The sequence below is a fragment of the Solea senegalensis genome, linkage group LG11, assembly GCF_019176455.1.
Source record: "Solea senegalensis isolate Sse05_10M linkage group LG11, IFAPA_SoseM_1, whole genome shotgun sequence".
NCBI classification, from domain to species: domain Eukaryota; kingdom Metazoa; phylum Chordata; class Actinopteri; order Pleuronectiformes; family Soleidae; genus Solea; species Solea senegalensis.
In genome coordinates, this window is record NC_058031.1 from 4703789 (window position 1) to 4723271 (window position 19483).

The 19483-nt window shown below is 39.9% G+C and overlaps 2 protein-coding genes across 3 annotated transcripts; one reads left to right on the forward strand and one right to left on the reverse strand.

Annotated features, from left to right (window-relative positions):
* Positions 1-767: 767 nt before the first annotated feature.
* On the forward strand, positions 768-13452 carry pan2 (poly(A) specific ribonuclease subunit PAN2). Of its 2 annotated transcripts, none has more exons than XM_044037983.1 (26): positions 768-853; positions 1835-2140; positions 2248-2417; positions 2532-2652; positions 2737-2814; positions 2893-3163; positions 3305-3650; positions 5141-5237; positions 5615-5734; positions 5848-5967; positions 6088-6216; positions 6349-6548; positions 6638-6786; positions 6870-6976; positions 7080-7178; positions 8348-8436; positions 8629-8767; positions 8890-9027; positions 9468-9527; positions 9609-9699; positions 9784-9941; positions 10250-10393; positions 11302-11481; positions 11583-11676; positions 12807-13010; positions 13133-13452. In XM_044037983.1, exons 2-26 carry the CDS (start codon positions 1853-1855, stop codon positions 13165-13167), a joined length of 3627 nt encoding a protein of 1208 aa, XP_043893918.1. In that variant the 5' UTR covers positions 768-853; positions 1835-1852; the 3' UTR covers positions 13168-13452. The 2 variants fall into 2 exon arrangements, with proteins under 2 accessions (XP_043893918.1, XP_043893919.1); XM_044037984.1 differs by having other exon boundaries at positions 12807-12998; positions 13133-13380.
* A 3069-nt stretch (positions 13453-16521) lies between these two features.
* LOC122777058 (lens fiber major intrinsic protein-like) lies at positions 16522-18808 on the reverse strand. The gene is made up of 4 exons (XM_044038015.1): positions 18341-18808; positions 18069-18233; positions 17904-17984; positions 16522-17821 (listed from the first exon to the last, which is right to left on the reverse strand). Exons 1-4 carry the CDS (start codon positions 18698-18700, stop codon positions 17636-17638), a joined length of 792 nt encoding a protein of 263 aa, XP_043893950.1. The 5' UTR covers positions 18701-18808; the 3' UTR covers positions 16522-17635.
* Positions 18809-19483: the final 675 nt, after the last annotated feature.

Consider the following 19483-nt stretch of genomic DNA (forward strand, 5'->3'; position numbering starts at 1 on the left):
GGAAGGACAATGATATATCACCAAATCGATATTCTCACCTAAGGTAACTCACCTATGGCACTGCACAATAATCCACTCATTTAAAAAACAAACAAAAAACATTATAGTTATGAATACAGTTTGCAAACATAACATCTACCCACAAAACTGTTAGTAGAGAAAAATTTTGTTTTAAATAGAGCTGAATCAATTACGCGATTAATCAATTGCTGAATTAATCGTCAACTATTTTGATAATTGATGAATCAGTCTGAAGCTTTTTTCTTTTCTTTCTTTTTTTTATTAAAACAAGATTTCTGATCGTTTCATCTTCTTAAATGTGGATATTTTCTTCATTTATTTGCTCTATTTAACAAATAAATAATTAAAAGTGAATCATTTTGGTTTGTGGACAAAGCAAGACATTTGAGAACATTTTCATCTCCATGTTTGACAAACACTAATCAACATTTTTAACGTTTTCTGATATTTTATGGACCAAATGATTACTTGACTAATCGTAAAAATAATCGACAGATTAATCGATTATGAAAATATTTGTTAGTTGCAGCTCTAGTTTTAAAACTCTTCCCTTCAGTCTAAGGTTTTTGTTCAGAAACAACAACATAAATGTTTAAAGCAATATATAGTAATATTATAACGTAGCCTATTACTTCCAAATGCGAGTAACTAGTAACAAGTCACATTTTGAAAGTAACGTGACCAACACTATCTGGGTGCAGCTTGTTAACACATTAAATATCGAGCCCTGTGTGTTGTCGCTCTTGAATGCAGCCTAGTCTGCTTCTTCTCTGTGTTGTTGTGAATGAGGAGAGCATGGACTCCGGTGTAGTTAATCATATTTCAATAATAGGTCAGTAGAAACTTAATAGTGATAATGTGTTTATTTTTTGAGGCGCACTCCAGTCTTCAGTCGTGCAGTTATTGTGTGCGTAGACATGGAGTTTGTTTAGTCCCAGTTTGAGATTATCCACGACTGTCTGTGGTTTGAATCGTTGCTAACGTTGACCTGATAATGTATCTTTAACTTAAAAAATAAACGCTGCGTAAAAGTGACCACATGTTATAGCGAGTAGTTGCACATGAGGGGAGTTGGGCAAGGCTTTTAGTGCACATTTCAGCTAATAATGCTATCTCTTTGACTTTGTTTTTGTTAGCAATTAGCTCTGACGGTAGCTTCTGGGGGCTAGCTACTGCTAGCCAAAACAATGCTAACATTAACACGAGCGTGAAGATGCTAGCTGATGTTCGAGCGTGCTAAATTAAACAGATATTAAAAGAACTAAAGAAAAGAGAGCGAGCGGGAGAGAGAGAAACAATAGCTACCGAAAATAAAAAAATACTTTAACATTAAATCGTTTGGGGCGAAATGTTTCACGAGTCTTTGTAAACTTGGTTGTGTGCTTATTTGCTATTGTGTTGTTTTAGTCAACACTTAATTTTAAAATGGGTTTGGCTTGTTTGTTTTAGCTTTTAGTTTGTGCATGTTGAAAAATAAAATCTAAACATTTGAGGGCTATTTATTGTGAACACTGGATATTTTCTGCATAAATTGATAAATTCCCCTAAAAAAATAAGTGCAATAAACACAGTGTATAAATATATTAGATAATAATTCCATTGCAAACACAATTGCAACTACATGATCAGCCACTGAATAAGTAATAAGTAATTAAAAGCTTATATTAAGCAGAAAACTAACAGTATGATTGCTAGTAAGGGTAGTATTATTGGCAGTTTGTACTTCATTTAATCGAATGAGGGTCATTCTAATTGCATCATACTACATCAGTGTGGAGTAGTTTTGGTGTCCACAGCTGTTGTTTCTCTGCAGGTTGATCCAGCTGCACCCATGATGAACTTTGACGGTCTTGATGCTGGGATGGGTGATTACCCTCCCAGTCTTCATGGGACGCTGGAGTCGAGTATGGAGCCTTCCATGGATCCACACCTTAACCCCAGCCTCCTGCAGGGTGTGGAGCTTGATCCAGACGGATTGACCGTGACAGTCCCTGAGTCAGTGCATCTCATGGAGGGGATGTTTTCTGAGCTTCACAGTGCCGTTTCAGAAGTTGGCATCCCAGTCACTGCAACACATTTTGATGTACAGGAGGAAATGCTCTGGATGGGAAACCACAGAGTGAGGACCTTGATTATTATGGAGTTGTTTCTGAATCATGCAGATTGTCTCCACTTTAATTTAAATACATAAAATATTGTTGTTTTATCTTTTATTTGTCTCTTCAGGGCCATGCGACTTCGTTCTTTGGGCCAACAATGGGCAGGTTCTCGTCTTTCCAAGTGCATGGAACAGACGACATCAGACACATTCAGAGTTTGGAAACAGGTGTGCTGTTCCTCTCTAAGTGCAACCTCAAATGCTACACACGTGGAGGCCTTGTCATGTTCGATTATCCGTAAGTGTAAAGAGAACAAATGTCATCATGCTGAGATTAAAGGCAGGTAACTGCAACTGTAAAATTGTTTATATGCCCATTTAATGAATTTAATAAAGTATATGTGCATTCCAGGATGGATGAAGGAGCTGATATGCATAGTCTCCTTGTGACTGACAACAACACATTGGTCATGGGAGGACTTCAAAACTATGTGTCTGAGGTTGACTTGAATACAGTTCAAGAAACTCAAAAGGTGATGCTTTGGGGTTGAGTCTAACATTCATAGCTAGCTTTATTTGGACTGAGCTTTTACCCACTTGTTGTATGTGCTTGATAGTTCACTGTTGAATTACCAGGAGTGGCAATAATGCGTCAAACCAGCCGTTTCTTCTTCTGCGGACACACGTCTGGCAAGGTAACTTGATCATATCACTGTGCTTAAGAAGTTTTTGTTGTTTACACAACTCTCATGGTCACCTTCTGTCAAAACCAGATAACCCTCAGGGATTTGCGCAGTTTCAAAATGGAGCAGGAGTTTGATGCATTCTCTGGCAGCCTCTCAGACTTTGACGTTCATGGAAATCTTTTGGCTGCATGCGGGTTCTCCAGTCGGGGACTGAATGGGTTGGCATGCGACCGTTTTCTCATGGTGTATGACCTCCGTATGATGCGAGCCGTGACTCCACTTCAGGTGCACGTGGACCCCCTCTTCTTGCGCTTCATTCCTACCTACACATCACGCCTGGCAATTATCTCACAGACAGGTACCAGTTTGTTACTGTGGTCTCTGATCATGTGAGTTTCATATAGTGTTGATTAATATTGTGTCATATTTGACTTGTAATGTCTCATGAAGACAGTTTTGTGACTTGGATATAATTGTTCACCTCCTGTTTCTTTTCCAGGCCAGTGCCAGTTCTGTGAACCCACTGGTCTCGCCAATGTGGCAGACATTTTTCACGTCAACACTGTGGGCCAGTTGCTCATGAGTTTTGACGTCTCATCCAGCAAGCAAGCATTGGCCTTTGGGGACTCTGGGGGCTGTGTGCATCTGTGGTCCGACGCTCCTGAAGTTTCATTCAATGATTATTCCCGGGAGACAGACTTCCCTCTGCCTTGCCTTGTGGAAACACTGCCTCAGCTCGATTGGAACCACGACCTGCTGCCCCTCTCACTCTTACCCACGCCACTGACCAGCACTGAGCCACTGCTGTCAGACTGGTCCTCTGTCATGTCTACACCTAGTCCCAGGTAACGCTGTCCCTTTAATTTAAACTGCAGTGCTTTCAGCTTCTGAAATGTGAAATGTTTCTGGTTTATTTGCCACTGAATTTGCCAGAATTGTGAAAAACTGAATATCTGTGATTTGGTGGAAGTTGTTATTTCCAAGTTTTGTGTAACCCCTGTTTTCCACATCCTTCTGACATTTTATGGACCAAACAATGATTAATCAAGAAAATAGTCGACAGTTTTATTAATAATAAAAATAAAAGACAGTTTCAGCTTTAATTCAATTAAAATGAAATTTCCCTAGATTCTGGGATATTCTACATTATTCTTGCTGTCAAAGAAATCTCATGTGAAACAGCCATAAATTAATTCTTAGTAACAAGTGTTGTCTGTGTAGCCAAATTGGTGTAATCAGCTGTGCTATGGACAATAATTTAAAACATGTGTCATGAGTTTGCCCCTGGGTGACATGTTCCCCTTCTTTACCACACACAGTGCAAACAAAATGCAAATTGACTTCTGCTTGAGTGATGTTTTCTAAAAACTACGGTGTGATGCTGTTAAAGAAACATTTTAGCATTTGTTACAATTGAAAGTACACATCTGTGACCGTTTTTTAAAAAAGATTTATGTCTTAAGTGGGAACCAGTGGCCCTGGGACAGACCATGATAAGGAAGTTGGAAAGAGAGATAGACTAACCCATTGTTAGTTTTTATCAAAGGGTTTTATGACAATAGCAGAAATATCATCCATCACCAGTCATATTGGCCGTGCCACAGAACCTCAAACTGAACCTTTATCCGAAATGGGGATGTTTGATCTCACTTATTACATCATACAAATAATTAGTCACACTGTGAAATGTATTTCTGTTTTTGGTTTTCATTGTTGACTGATTCTCATGAGAAGTGATGTCACTTCCTTACTGTGTATCTCACTGGGAGCGGCCAGAATGATACACATCTTGTGTCATCTCGTTAAATTTGTTGACCACCATCAACAAATGGCTTTAAAATCTTATTCAAAATACATTTTCAGTTCTTGACCTCCAATTTAAAGTGACCGAGTAACCTGAATGGATCTTCCCCCACTCCTATAGTGTCATATTTTAATCTGTTAAAAAAAAATGTCAGATTACTCACTGATTAATGACATACTTATAGTTCAACAGGATGTGTTGACCATATCTGATTTTGATTATAGGAGTATAATAATAAATGTTCTGTTATAATTACAAAAATAATACACTCTAATATGCTTGCAGTGCAACAAATCATGTAGTCTCTTTGTAACTCTTATAATGTCCACATATTTATTTCTGACTATAGTTTTACAATATAAATATTGCATGTTTGGTTTATATGTTTTAAAATTAAATGTCGGCATGCTAACACTTCAGCCATGTCTTATTTTTTAGAGTCAAAATTAAAATATACTGTAAATGGACAAAAAATGAATATATAAGATGTGCTTGTATGAAAACGAAAAAATAATTTTTTTCCCCCTACAGACGAGCCCCTCCTGTGGACCCAGAAATCCTGCGCACAATGAAAACTGTTGGCTTCATCGGTTACGCGGCCAATCCTCGCACCCGACCTCGCAACCAGGCACGTGAAAACATGCAGATCAATATACATACAGTTGTGGTAAAAGTTTAAGCATTAAATATTTAGTCAGGATACACGGAAAAATAATGGCATGAAGAGTTTGTCTTGATTACCAAAAAAAATGTAAACCAGCATTTGGTGACTGCTTTTTTTTGTCTTTAACACATTTTTGCAGAAAGGTTATTCTTTCTCTTCTCTGTATGATGAGGATGATATAGATATATTACCTAAACATCTCAAAGTGGGTTTTATAGTAGCTTTTATTATAATCTGGTATTTGGGAAAAGTTTGAATCACCAGTTAAATAAATTGTATACATGATCTGGCTTCTTCAGAGTAAATGAGTTTTTGAAATGTATTTTATGTGTTGATTTTAGGTTCCTTATAAAATTAAAGATGTTGAGCTGGATTATGATAACTACAATCAAGTCCCTGAATCACCAATCGGACGTGATGAGGAGCCACATCTCTACATGGTGCCCAAAAAGTATAGAAAGGTAGGATTCACCAACTTTTATTAGACAACTGGTTGATGTTTGTTCCTGTTGCTATGTAACAGGGGTTTTTGAAATCTGAACTATGTGATGAAGACAACTTTGTGTTAAATTAGGTCACAATTAAATACTCCAAACTTGGACTTGAGGACTTTGACTTCAAACATTACAACAGAACCTTGTTCGCTGGTCTGGAGCCTCACATCCCCAACGCTTACTGTAACTGCATGATCCAGGTGAGCAGCTTGGATGTTACAGTGTACTGTTCTTCGGTTTGTTTTGTTTCGTGAAATGTATTTTTATTATTTTGTCGTTGTTGTTATTGTTGTGCTTCTGTTTTCATGTGGGTATTTTAGGTGTTATATTTCCTGGAGCCAATCCGGTGTCTAGTGCAGAACCATTTGTGCCAGAAAGAGTTCTGTTTGGCCTGTGAGCTCGGTTTCCTCTTCCACATGTTGGATTTGTCACGAGGAGATCCATGCCAGGTCTGTTATTGTGTCTCTGAATAACAACCACTTATTCCCTGTGTCAGAGGAGGCCTTTTAAATTCCCCTCACCATGGGCTGTAGCTGCACGTTGTCTGAAAGGTCCTGTCTTTCTCATCATTTCCTGTCAAGGCCAGTAACTTCCTCCGAGCATTTCGCACCATTCCTGAAGCGTCTGCACTAGGCCTGATCCTCGCTGACTCGGACGAGCAAACGGGCAAAGCCAGACTTGGTCGCTTGATCCAAAGCTGGAACCGATTCATCCTCACCCAGCTCCACCAGGAGACTCAGGAGCAAGAAGGACCGCAGGCCTACAGAGGAGCCAGCAGCAGGTGGGATCAAAATCTTTGCCTGAACAAAGCTACAAAGAAGTTAAGAGAAATATAATAATTTATTTGTTTGATTTGATTGACCTTTGCAGTTCTCTGGGCTCCTCTGGTGAGTCTGCCATTGGAAAACTGTTTGGGTGTGAAGTGGAGAACAGCAGCCTGTGTCGCTGTGGCAAGGAGACGGTCCGTTCTTCCCTCACGTTGCTCTTCAACATGCATTACCCTGAACAAAACTCTCAGGGTGAGTTTTTGGCACTTATCTGCTGAAAGATCATGCTCGCTGTCCTGTTTTTAAACTGTTTTTATTTCACCTTGACTTGTCAGAAAAAACTATAAAGGAGTATGAATTTGCTGAGATCCTGAAGAAGAGCATTTGCCTGGAGCAGAGCACTCAGGCCTGGTGTGAAAACTGTGAAAAGTATCAGCCCACAGTGAGTTACAGCCATTATCAGCACGTCACACTAACATATAACTTGCTTGTAGTTTGATTTAATTCATTTTGCTTACTGATAATGTTGTTATGTCCCTCTGTAGGTGCAAACACGCAACATTCGATGTCTACCAGATGTTCTGGTTATAAACTGTGAGGTGAACAGTGTGAAAGAGGCCGAGTTCTGGAAGGTGCAGGTGGAGGTACATGACTCTGGTTGTATTTCTGCCCTAACGGGTCCAGTATGTTAGAATTAGATCAGGAGTAGGCAATTATTTTCCCCAAGGGGCCACATGAGAAACAAAAAATATTATTGTGGACCGGACCAAATTTGAATTAATTTTAATTTAATTTTAATCTCTTTTAACTTAAAAAGCAATAAATTGTATTGCTTTGGTGTAAATTGTGCAGCATACAAACACACATTAAACACAATTATTAACCAACTCTATCGAAAATATCAAATTACTACACCATATAATGAATACTATTATACTATACTATACTACTGTGGTGTAGTGCAGTGAATATAGTGTCTAACACAACCACAACCCACTAATGCTGCAATCACACCGGATGTGTTTACATACGAGAGACGATGCTTCACTGGTTTGATGATAAGATAATAAACAGAGAGGGAGATAATGATAACTCCTGAACTTAAACCGAGACACTTGTAGAAGAAAGGTACCACGGACCTCGTGCTGCCTCCAACTCCTTTGCGCGCTCTTCATCAGATAAGCTCTTGTATTTCTCTTCGTGTTTGTTCACGTAGGTGCGATTCAGATTATAATACTTAAACACAGCGACTTGTGCACCACAAACTAAGCACACAGCTTCACCTTTGACGCCTTTAAAGAACACTTAGCAGTCCATGTCTTGTGCCATTCAGAATTAACTTATCTTTTTTAAAGTGAGCCGACATTTTTAGGGGGCCAGGGGTAACTGTCTAGCATCACCTGTCACTGTGCAGATAGACTCAGATACGTGCATCCATACGTCAGGCTTTTCAAAACACAGTTGTATTGCATGCACAGCATAAATCCTTGTTCGTCTGTGTTTATGACTGACATGCCGCGGGCCAGACAGGGATGCCTATAAGGGATGGTATAAGGGCTGGGTAATCCTAACCCGGGCTAGACTGAATATAATTCATAATAATATATTCAGTCTGGCAAGCTCTATGATATATTCCCTGAAAAAAATAGTTTTTTGGTACCAACACAGTACAAAAAAACTTGTGAGTAATGTGACGTCTGGAACTCTATAAACCCTTCTAAATGTTACATACTGGACCTTCAAATGCACTTGGATATTTGCATGTTGCTCGTTACATGAATAATATTATTGTTCTGGGGGGTTGTCTTCACAGTATGCCGTCAATAAGGCCCTGCAGAAAGAGGCGAACGAACCTGCAAAACCCAAGGAAGCCCCACCGATGCCTACTGAGTGGTGTTTGGAGTAAGTTCCATTTTCATATCAAGTATTTCACCATTACTAAAATGTTAACATTGAATGAATAAGTCTTTAATCTATAAAACATAAACAAATTGTGATAAATTTTGCATATATTGCTTGTCTTAATGATTGATTCCTTCATCTCTCTTATCAGTTAAGTTTGTCTAAATTCGTTTTGCTGTATATTTTGTGCAGTGGTGAGGACTTCTGCAGTATGGAGGGCTTTGACCCTCGGGCCGAGGATTTGCGAAATGTCTGGATTCCTCTCACTCTCAAGATGTCCATCAGCAAAAGTCAGGGGCTGGAGATCAGCAGCTGGCCCGAGGGCGAAGAGGTAACTGGATTAATTCACTGGTTTTCAATTGCTGACTAGCTGACCATGTAAGAATTGGGTTTTTCCACAGTGGTGTCAAGATGTAGGTGTAAATAACGAATCATCATTATTTCTCCCATCAGTTAAGTGCTGCTGAGGAGGCGGAGGGTGCTGCTCTGTATGACTTAGTGGTGACTGTGTCCCACATCCAGGACACTCGCACGGGTGGAAACTTGGTCGCCCACATTAAAGTGGGAGAGACTTACCATCAAAGGAAAGAGGTGATTTTTTTTTGACGCGTGAAAGTTGTTGAAAATGGAGGTTTTAATGTAGTTTTAGGTGCACAGACATAGACGGTTAAACAATGATCTTTTCAACAGCTAGATCTGTCGAATATGTTACAAACAAAACATTTTAGTTGTGAAATATTTACAGGACCAACAGATGTGCAGTTTCATACAGAAGAGTTCTGGCATTTATTTGAGTAAAGAGGAGTATTTAAATGCATATTATTATTCTGTTTTTCAAGGGTAAACTGTGTGTAAAACAATTACAGGCTCTTCAGCAGGTTGACACAGCTAACACACTCCTTGTGTTAGCACCAACTGCCCACATATTAATTATACCATCTGTCAGAGGCAAAGTTAGTTGGTTTATATTGAATAGCATGGATTCTTTTTCTGGAAACTGCATTTTAATGTGATGCATTTGTTTGTTTCAGGGAGTCACACACCAGCAGTGGTACCTCTTTAATGATTTCTTAATTGAGCCAATTGACAAGGTACATTTTTTTGCTTGTTTAAACATTTTATCTGCAGCCATGAGAAAATAGTATTTTTAATTTTATTGTTGTTTTTAAAAGGCTGAAGCTGCACAAATTGATGTGAGCTGGAAAGTGCCAGCCATTCTCTATTATTCCAGGAGGAATTACCATACCAAATACGACCTCCGCAGTAAGTTTTACACCCACAGATTTTTTTACATTTAACTTATTTTCACGCCACATTTACCTGCTCTGACTTTGCTCTCTATCTCAGTTAAAAACCCCATCGACGCCAGTGTGCTGCTGACTGAAGCTTCACTGGCGCGAAAGCAGAGGAAGAGTCACGCCACTTTCATCCCCCTCATGGTCAGTGAGATGCCGCAGGCTGGAGACTTGGTGGGACTGGACGCCGAGTTTGTTACACTCAATCAGGTGAGTCTGGATTCTAACTGCACTGTGTCTTTACTGAGAGAGAGTGGCGTGGTTTTTGTAAATCCATGTAATCCAAATTACCAATCAAAATATCTGCAGATTATCTTTGTCGGTTCACTTTCTGCATACACTGATATTCAACAGAGATTCACACCAGTGTAAATGTAAAATTTGAAAGTGTAAATAAGGTGTGTTAGGCCATGCTTGGTATTATATATATTATATCTCTGCATTGACTCTTTTATTTTTATTGTTAAACTATCATCTTGTGATAATACATGTTAAATAAAGCTGACTCCTGTCTGCAGGAAGAGGCGGAACTGCGCAGTGACGGCACCAAGTCGACCATCAAGCCCAGTCAGATGTCAGTGGCCAGGATCACTTGTGTGAGAGGTCAGGGCCCCAACGAGGGGGTTCCCTTCATCGACGACTACATCTCTACTCAGGAACAAGTGAGAAAAACACCCAAAACAGCATACACTTAGAAAAAAAATTGACTGAAACATTTACTCATCAATTATACCAGATCAATTGGTATAATGGTTTAATTTCCATTATTAAAACAAGTTAACTGATTTTCCAGCTTCTTAAATGTGAATATTTTCTTCATTTCTTTGCTCCATATAACACAAAAATCATTAAAAATCCTAATCATTTTGGTTTGTGGACAAAAATAATAAGAACGTCATCATTTCCATGTTTGAGAAACACTGATCAACATTTTCAGACATTTTGTGGACCAAACAAAGAAAATAATTGACAGATTAATCGATTATTAAAATAATCGTTAGTTGCAGCCCTGCATTCAATGTTTTCCCATCACTTTCTCAATGTCAGTGTTTTTAATTGATTATCCCAGAACACGTGTCGTCTTAAGATGCAAGTACAGAGATTCAAGGTTCCTTAATTAAATATTCTTTTAGCTTTAACATACTTAAATAACAGCTTTGCTTTGTATGTTTACAACCTGATCCTGATCCATTTACTGCTCATTTTCTGCCTACCACTAAATGAACAGTTGCAATATCAGTGACCACTAGTGTTGATGCATTTATCTGACGTCCTGCCCAGAATTGTTGTGACTTTACGCCTGTGCTTCACACTAGAAAATTCATGTTTTTGGGGTTTTGTTTAGCATTCACATAAACTACCCGGACCTCATACTTTACAATGCAGTTCTTCATGTGAGAACTTCTCACATGAGACTTCTCACAACTTCTCTGAGTTTTTTTATTGTGGTGTTGTATGTAAATCCTCTATCATCCACAAAGTTTAAACCTTTGGGGAAAGGGTCTTTTATCCTCCATTATGCTCAGGTCAGGAGATCAAGATAAATGTTTACTTATATTTGTTCTTCCAGGTCGTCGACTACCTCACTCAATATTCTGGAATCAAACCCGGAGACCTGGATGCAAAGATTTCCTCAAAGCACTTGACCACTCTGAAGTCCACCTACCTAAAGCTGCGCTTCCTCATCGACACGGGTGTTCGATTTGTCGGTCATGGCTTACAGAAGGACTTTCGGGTCATTAATTTATTGGTATGGGGTTTTGTTTAACAGCGACTGCAAGTCACATGTATATTTATGGTCATAACTGTTGTTTTTATGTCTTACACTTCTGCTCTTATGTGGTTTTCAAGGTTCTCAAAGACCAAGTCATCGACACCGTCTACCTGTTCCATTTGCCTCGCAAAAGGATGATTTCTCTCCGATTTCTGGCCTGGTACTTTTTAGGTCAGTTGAAATGAAAACATATCAAAACCTGTGCAGGGCTGAAGAAAATAAGCCAGTGCAATAGAGGTGCTGTAGGAACAGCTGTTTCTGTGAAGGTTATGTAACAAGGTTGTTTCAGCTCCATATGCAACCACACTAACTGAGAATATTTAAACAGCAATGGTGAAAAGTAACACCAGGTATTTCTTTTATGAGACCAGTCATCTCTGGAGTCTGGTTTACCTATTCAAACATAATATGAGGGGCTACAGAAATGGCAGTAAAAGAAATTTAAAAAATAAGCAAAAATGTGGTTTTGTAAACTGTCAAGATGGTATCATTGAAAACTGGTTTCCACAAGTTCAACGACGAGCTGAAACTGAAACTGAAAGTAACCAGTCAGGACGCGAAAGCCTGTAACTGAAATAATTTAATAAGGTCTCTATTTTTGCTCGTCCACACTAAACCTCTGCTCTAGAGTTTTCAACACAAACAGAACCAGCAGTGTTTCCTAACTCTTCTGTTTTCAGGACTGTAAAACACCGGTGTAACAAGAGTACGGTGGCCCTAAGAGGTCAGGGTTCTGAAAATATCACAACACAACACATTAAGAAAAGCACACCGCAAACCCCACAACACAACACAAACGTGCAGGCAGGATGAGAACATCAGATTTTCAAAATAAGATAATAAATCAAAAATTTGTCATATCCAGGTGCTATGACAATACACTGCTCCATAATTTCATAATTTCAAATTGTCCTAATCCTGCCTGTCCACTCGTTTGGGATCGTTTCAATGCATTTACCATGGCTTGACTGCATTTGTTTACTGTAGAGAGATTGCCCTGCCTGCAGGTGTGGAGACAGGTGTGCATCACTTTCAAGTGTCCCATGGGAACACTTCCTTTGTGTTGTGATATTTGCAGCGTGTTTTTCTTAATGTGTTGTGATATTTGCAGCACCCTGACCTCTCAGGGCCACTGTACAAGAGCATTGGGTCCAGAGCAGAATTTATGCAGTTTATTTTAAAGGAAAACAGAAGAATTGCAGATAGATGCGGACTCTACGTCTTATTTGTTTACTTATCTAATTACTAACTGATTACCTGACCTTTTATTCCTGCCTCTACTGTGCGGCTCCCGTTCACAGACCTGAACATACAGGGGGAAACCCACGACAGCATAGAGGATGCACGCACCGCCCTGCAGCTGTACAGGAAGTACCTGGAGCTGAGCCGTGGAGGCGGGAACGACGAAGTCAGGAAGGTGCTGAAGGGACTCTATGAAAAAGGTCGTCAGCAGGACTGGAAAGTCCCAGACACGGACACCGGAGATGGTCAAGGTAGCCCAAAAAGTACGACACAACATTGACTTAGATGCAGGCCGGTGTTGCTGATGTAATAATGACTTTAGAACGGAGGGCATCATGGGAAAATGGTTTCAAGTGATTAAAAAGCACTGTGCATTCCTCAACAGGTGCTGCTGTGTTTCCCTCTGTGATGGGGCTGTGAGCTGAAGCGTGACGTGTCCTCTCTTACTGATCTCCACTTCAGTTTGTCACGCATTGTGTACGTGCTTTGCATTTGTCATGGCAGTGTACGCAGTGTAAATGGAGGTCTTCACTGCCTGTACAGTCGAGTTCACCGCACACTTTTTTATCATGTCAAAATTCTACTTTTCATTCATTCATTTTTTTTAAAGAAATAAAATGTGGATTTAATAATTTGAGCTTTTTTTTTAAAAAAAGAAGAAAAATAAGAATGTTACATGATTTTTGGTGATTGTAAATAAATAAGTATCATGAACCCTGTGTGAACCTTCATATTCATTCTAGTATGTGGGACGTATGTATTTCAGAGGAGACATTACATTATAGTCACTTAGAGAGTGGTATGAGGACCTATTGGAATTACTGGAAATCATCAAAACCAGTAAAAACCAGCAGTAAACTGAGCAACCTCCTCTGATAGTTATTCAGGTTTTCATAGAGATTTTGATTGTTTACATTGAATCTTGTACTAAAAAACCTCACTTCTGCTTGACGTGCAAGTCTGAGCAGTACAAGTTATTAGTGCCTGCTGCTGCAAGGCATTCTAGTGAGAACCTAGAGTTCTCAAACAAATGAGAATAATTCCTACATACATATGAATGGGAAACGTTCAAAGTTTTGTACTTTATTTTGACATTTTCAGATTTTATAATGAGCGTGTATTGCGTGCGTGGGCGTTAAGCTACAGTGACACATTCTGCTGAGATCCAGAGAATAATCACAAAAATCTTTAAACAAACTCTTCTCCTGTCCACAATTTCCAAACTACACGGACTGTTTACATCAAAACGTTGCTATGATTGTCGTCTAACCCTTCACTGAACTGACATTTTTGTCAAATTTCGAAGACATACTTAACTATGACATTTTTGTCAGATTTTGGACGACATACTGAGCTATGACATTTTACTGTAAGACCTGAGTGGCATGGTGGCGTAATGGTTAGTAGGTCTACTACTGTTGCAAGAATGTGCTGGGTTCAATCTCAGGTCTGAAATATTTCTGTGTGGACGACATACTAAACTATGACATTTTTGCCAAATTTTGGACGACATACTAAACTATGACATTTTTGTCAAATTCTGGACGACATACTAAACTATGACATTTTTGTCAAATTTTGGACGACATACTAAACTATGACACACATTTTGGACAACATACTAAACTATGACATTTTTGTCACTATTTGGACACATGCTAAACTATGACATTTTGTCAAATTTTGGACGACATACTAAACAATGACATTTTTTTGTCAAACTATGGCGATTTTGGACAACATGCTGCGACTGAATTTTGTCACATTTTGGGCTACGACATACTAAACTATGACATTTCTGTCACATTTTGGACATGCTACAAAACTTCCCTTTTGCCCCAAATTTTGGGCGACATACTAAACTATGACATTTTGTCACATTTTGGTGACTATAAACTGAGCGTTTTATGCGATGGGCGACATACTAAGCTATGACATTTTGCCAAATTTTTGGAGAAGGCACCTTAACACTATGATATTTTTGTCAAATTTTTGGACGACAACAAAAATGTCATAGTTTAGTATGTGGTCCAAAATTTGACAAAAATGTCATAGTATAGTATGTGGTCCAAAAATTTACAAAAAGTCATAGTATAATATGTCGTCCAAAATAGGACAATAAAGTCATAATTTTGTAAGTCGTTCAAAATAGGACAATAAAGTCATAGCATAGTATGTCATCCAAATTTTAACAAAAAAGTCATGGTACAGTATGTCGTTCAAAATTTAACAAATGTCATAGTACAGTTAGTCGTCCAAATTTTGACAAAAAAGTCATACTTTAGTATGTCGTCCAAAATAGGACAGAAAAGTCTTAGTATAGCATGTTGTCCAAAAATTGACAAAAAGGTCATGGTATAATATGTCATTTAAAATTTGACCAAAATGTCATAGTTTAGTGTTTTGTCCAAAATTTGACAAACATGTCATAGTTTAGTGTGTTGTCGAAAATTTGATAAAAATGTCATAGTTTACATGTCGTTCAAAATTTGACAAAAAAGTCTTAGTTTAGTGTGTCGTCCACAATTTGATAAACATGTCATAGTTTAGTATATCGTGCAAAAATGTCATAGTTTAGTGTGTTGTCCAAAATTTGACAAACATGTCATAGTTTATTGTGTTGTAGAAATTTGACAAAATGTCAAGTTTAGTATGTGTTGGTACGGCAAAAATGTCCAAGAGGATTTAGTATGTGGAGTCAAAAATGTCATAAGTTTTAGGAAATGTGGAAGTCCAAAATATGACCAAAAATAAAATATAGTTTGAAGTAATAATAGTATGTCGTGCAAAAATGTCATAGTTTATTGTGTTGTCGAAAATTTGACAAACATGTCATAGTTTATTGTGTTGTCGAAAATTTGACAAAAATGTCAAAGTTTGGTATGTCGTCCAAAATTTGACAAAAATGTCAAAGTTTAGTATGTCGTCCAAAAATGTCATAGTTTAGAATATCGTCCAAAATATGACAAAATGTCATAGTTTTGTATGTCGTCCAAAATTTGACAAAAATGTCATAGTTTTGTATGTTGTCCAAATTTTGTAGAGTCGAAATGCTTAGAAAAGTCATTCCCTATCATGCCGGTTTAACATATGGGGGTTTTTATAGGAAACAGAATAAACGCGTAGAATTACATTAGATGCTTGCACTCCAGGGCATTCTAGTCAGAACTCTATAGGGAGTTCTGACTAGTATGCCTTGCAGCAGCAGGCACTAATAAATGATCACAGTGCAACAGTGTGTTGCTCATGTACAGTATTTATAGCTTTAAACAAACATTAGAATAGAGTTGTATGAAGCTGGATGTGGCTTCATGGAAAATGAAAGTACTCTGAACTATCCCTAGGGATTTGATGTATGAAATGTTTAATATCTCATTGTTAAGTCACTGCTCTGAAGGTGGAGTCATGCTCTAGTTTCAGCTGAAACAAGAACATATCTCCTATAAATGTGCGAGTCAGTTTTAAAACCATGCATCTTATCAGACACGAGCAATAGTCTTGGGTGGGGGTGTGGGACTCTGTGGACCCTGTGCAGCACATGCAACCACTCCCTCAACTACATCTCCCTAAATTCTTGAGACTAATGTAATCTATTACAACACTATTCTCATTTTCACCCAGAATTCCCTGAGGTTTCTTCTCCCTTAATTCTTGATGTGTGAGTGTCATGTGCTTTTCCCGCCATCTTCTGGCCAAACTCAGTCATTGCGGCTCACGCGTCATCTCCACATGACACAGAACTTCTCTCAACACAGACAGAAAATGAGCCAAAACCCGTGTTTTAAAATTTTATTGAAACACCTTGTGCTCCAGGTGAGACTCAGTGTGAAAGGAGACTCAATAAAAACGCTTGCACGGCTGATCTCCATTCAACAGAACCCACTATATCAAAGCCTGGGGTACAACATTTCTTTCGGATTGCGTTTGCTCAAAAACAAAAAAGAAGCAGATGGTTGGTGTAAAAATGGATATCATAGCAAAAACCAGCAATGATTGTGTTTTTAAAAACTGGTGACAGGATGAACACAGTGACTGGCGCGTAAACAGGAGAGCGGTAATGAAAATAAAACAAAATAAAAAGTATCTGTATCTGCAATCACACACACACACATACACACACACACATACACACACACACAGATGCTCACTTGAAAAAAACTTGCACATACAGGCCACATTCACTCACTCTCTGTCACACACACACACACACACACACACACACACTCACAAACCCACAGATAAAAGGTAGTTATTGAAAAAAAGTGAAACCCTGCTCAAATCTAATGGCATCATACTTCCACGTCTTTTGTCTGAAGTGCAGAAAACAAAATGAGCCTAAAGTAAAGGAAAGAAGAAAAAAAGAAACTAAAATGGAGATAAATTCAGATGTATAATGAAAAGCATGTCCATCTTCACTGGTCTAACCCAACCTGAAATGACCACAAACCCAGAGTGTTGCCCTCTTCACTCAATCCCCACCCTTCTACTCCACCCATGCCCTCTTACGCTCATCCTGCTCCTGGTCTCCCCCTCTTTCACCCCTCTGCTTGTTTCAGGGTTTCCTCGATCGTCGACCTGGATGGATGGAGAAAGCATGTGGGTGGTGGTGGTGATGGTGGAGGAGATGAAACTGTAGCAGCTTCAGGTTCTTATCTTATAAAAATGTCCAGTTCAGAATACACAGGAAGGACACGGCAGGGGAGGAGAGGAGTCTCACTGTGTGTTGGGATTGAGGGTTATGAACATGTGTGTGTGTCACTGGGAGAATCATGTTAGTATTTTTTGGGTTAGTCTTGTGCGATGGAGTGTGAAGACATGGGTGGGTGGAGGTGGTTGCTCAGGGCCTTGTCCGTTGTTCCGCAGGATGAGTTGGAGGACAGGAGCAGGTTTATAGGGATTGTGTCTTGAGCTCGATGGGCTCCCCGCGGGTGTCCTGCTGGGTCTCGCTCTCAGGGGGTCGGCTGCCCTTCAGTGTTGCCAGGCGCTCAGACAAACCCCTCATGCGTGGGAACAGCATGAAATCGTACAGGAGGGCGCCCATGGCACCTCCTATCATAGGCCCGACCCAGTACACCTGCAAGCAAACGATGGACAGTCAGTAATAATTCTCTCAGAGAGAGAGAAGTGAAAGCTGAGGTGGTGATTTCAGGTCTTACCCAGTGGTTGACGAAGTTCCTGAAGAGCATAGCAGGAGCGAAGGAGCGAGCAGGGTTCATTCCAGCACCAGTGTAGTACATCTGAAACATAAAGCATGCATTAGTGTGGTGCACTGCAAAAAGACAATGTGGATTTCACAACTAGTTTTCTACATATATTCTCACCCCCATGAGATGTCCAATGGTGACGGAGAAGCCGATGGAGAGGGCAGCAGATCCCAAGCGTCCATTTCTCCTCTCATCAGTCACGGCGAACACACACACCACCAGCTGCATGGTGAGGAAAACCTCCACGGTGGTGGCCATTCCCAGGCTGATGCCAGGCTGCAGCTGGAGATGGATGAAGGTAAATGTTTTTGTTGTTTTACTTTTGGGTTTTTCCAACAAATCATTTTGACCAAACTTAATTCAAGCGTCTGAAACATACATATCCTTACCATGTTCATTGACATGTTGCCCCGCATGTTGGAGGGCGTGACCCCGTACAGTACAGCAGCCCCAGCTAAGGCACCCAAGCACTGGGCGGCAATGTAGAAAATGGCACGGAAAAGAGACATCTGTGAGCCGATCAGGTAGGCGAAGGTAACGGCGGGGTTGATGTGGCCACCGCTGATGTGGCCAATTGACTGGATGAGGGTGGCGGCTGCCAGCCCAAAGCAGAGGGCCACATGGAGGATATGATGGGGACCCGTGGTCCAGCGCAGGGCGGCGCCCAAGCCAAAGAATACGAAGAACATGGTCCCAAAGAATTCTGCAAAGACCGCCCGCCAAAAATTCATGGAACGGAATTCCCACATGTTGACTGTTTACTTGAGGCTCTCCACCAAATTTATAAAAAAAAAAAATCAGTAGAGTCTGGAAATGGTAAATCTATACCTCTTCTTCTAATACCAAAAATAACAAAAAAGGGGTCACCCTTTTAGAAAAACAGGATTTCGGAATCCAGTGAACAGGTCTTTACCAAGAACAACTGCCACCTCTGTCCACCTGTCCCAAAGACATAGGTAAGATGATGTGGGAGCGTGGATGGAAACCTCAGGTGGTCAAGAGGAGGTGGTCATCAACGATGAAGTTATATTTCTAAAAGAAAAAAAGAGACGGGGTTTGATAGAGTGTCCGGTGAACGTTTAAGCCTCTCTGACGGAGGGGAGAGGGCCAGACTGAGGCTTTATAATAGCCCCCAGGGGCCCCGGGTGACGTCATAATCCCCCTGTCAAGCCAAGGGTGGGGGGACAGCAGTGGTGGACATCCTAAATTAAACAAACTGAACTTAACCCTCTGTCACCCGTCCATAACAAGTGCGAGACAGTGTATCTGAGTGGACAAACATGTAACGCAAGAAATAAGACATTTAATAAAGAGAGAGAGAAGCAACAGGTAGCAACTGTGCAGCATAATCAGGGGGAGGGCAGAAATCAGGAGGAACAGCCACAGCAGCTGGAGCTGAGAGGTCAGAGTTATCTTTGGGGTATATGTCATCTCTTGACATATCATAACTGTCACATTCAGGGGACACGGACACGCGTGGACAAGGACAGACAAACACACAGGTTTGCACAGTTACTCTTCTGAGGACAAGA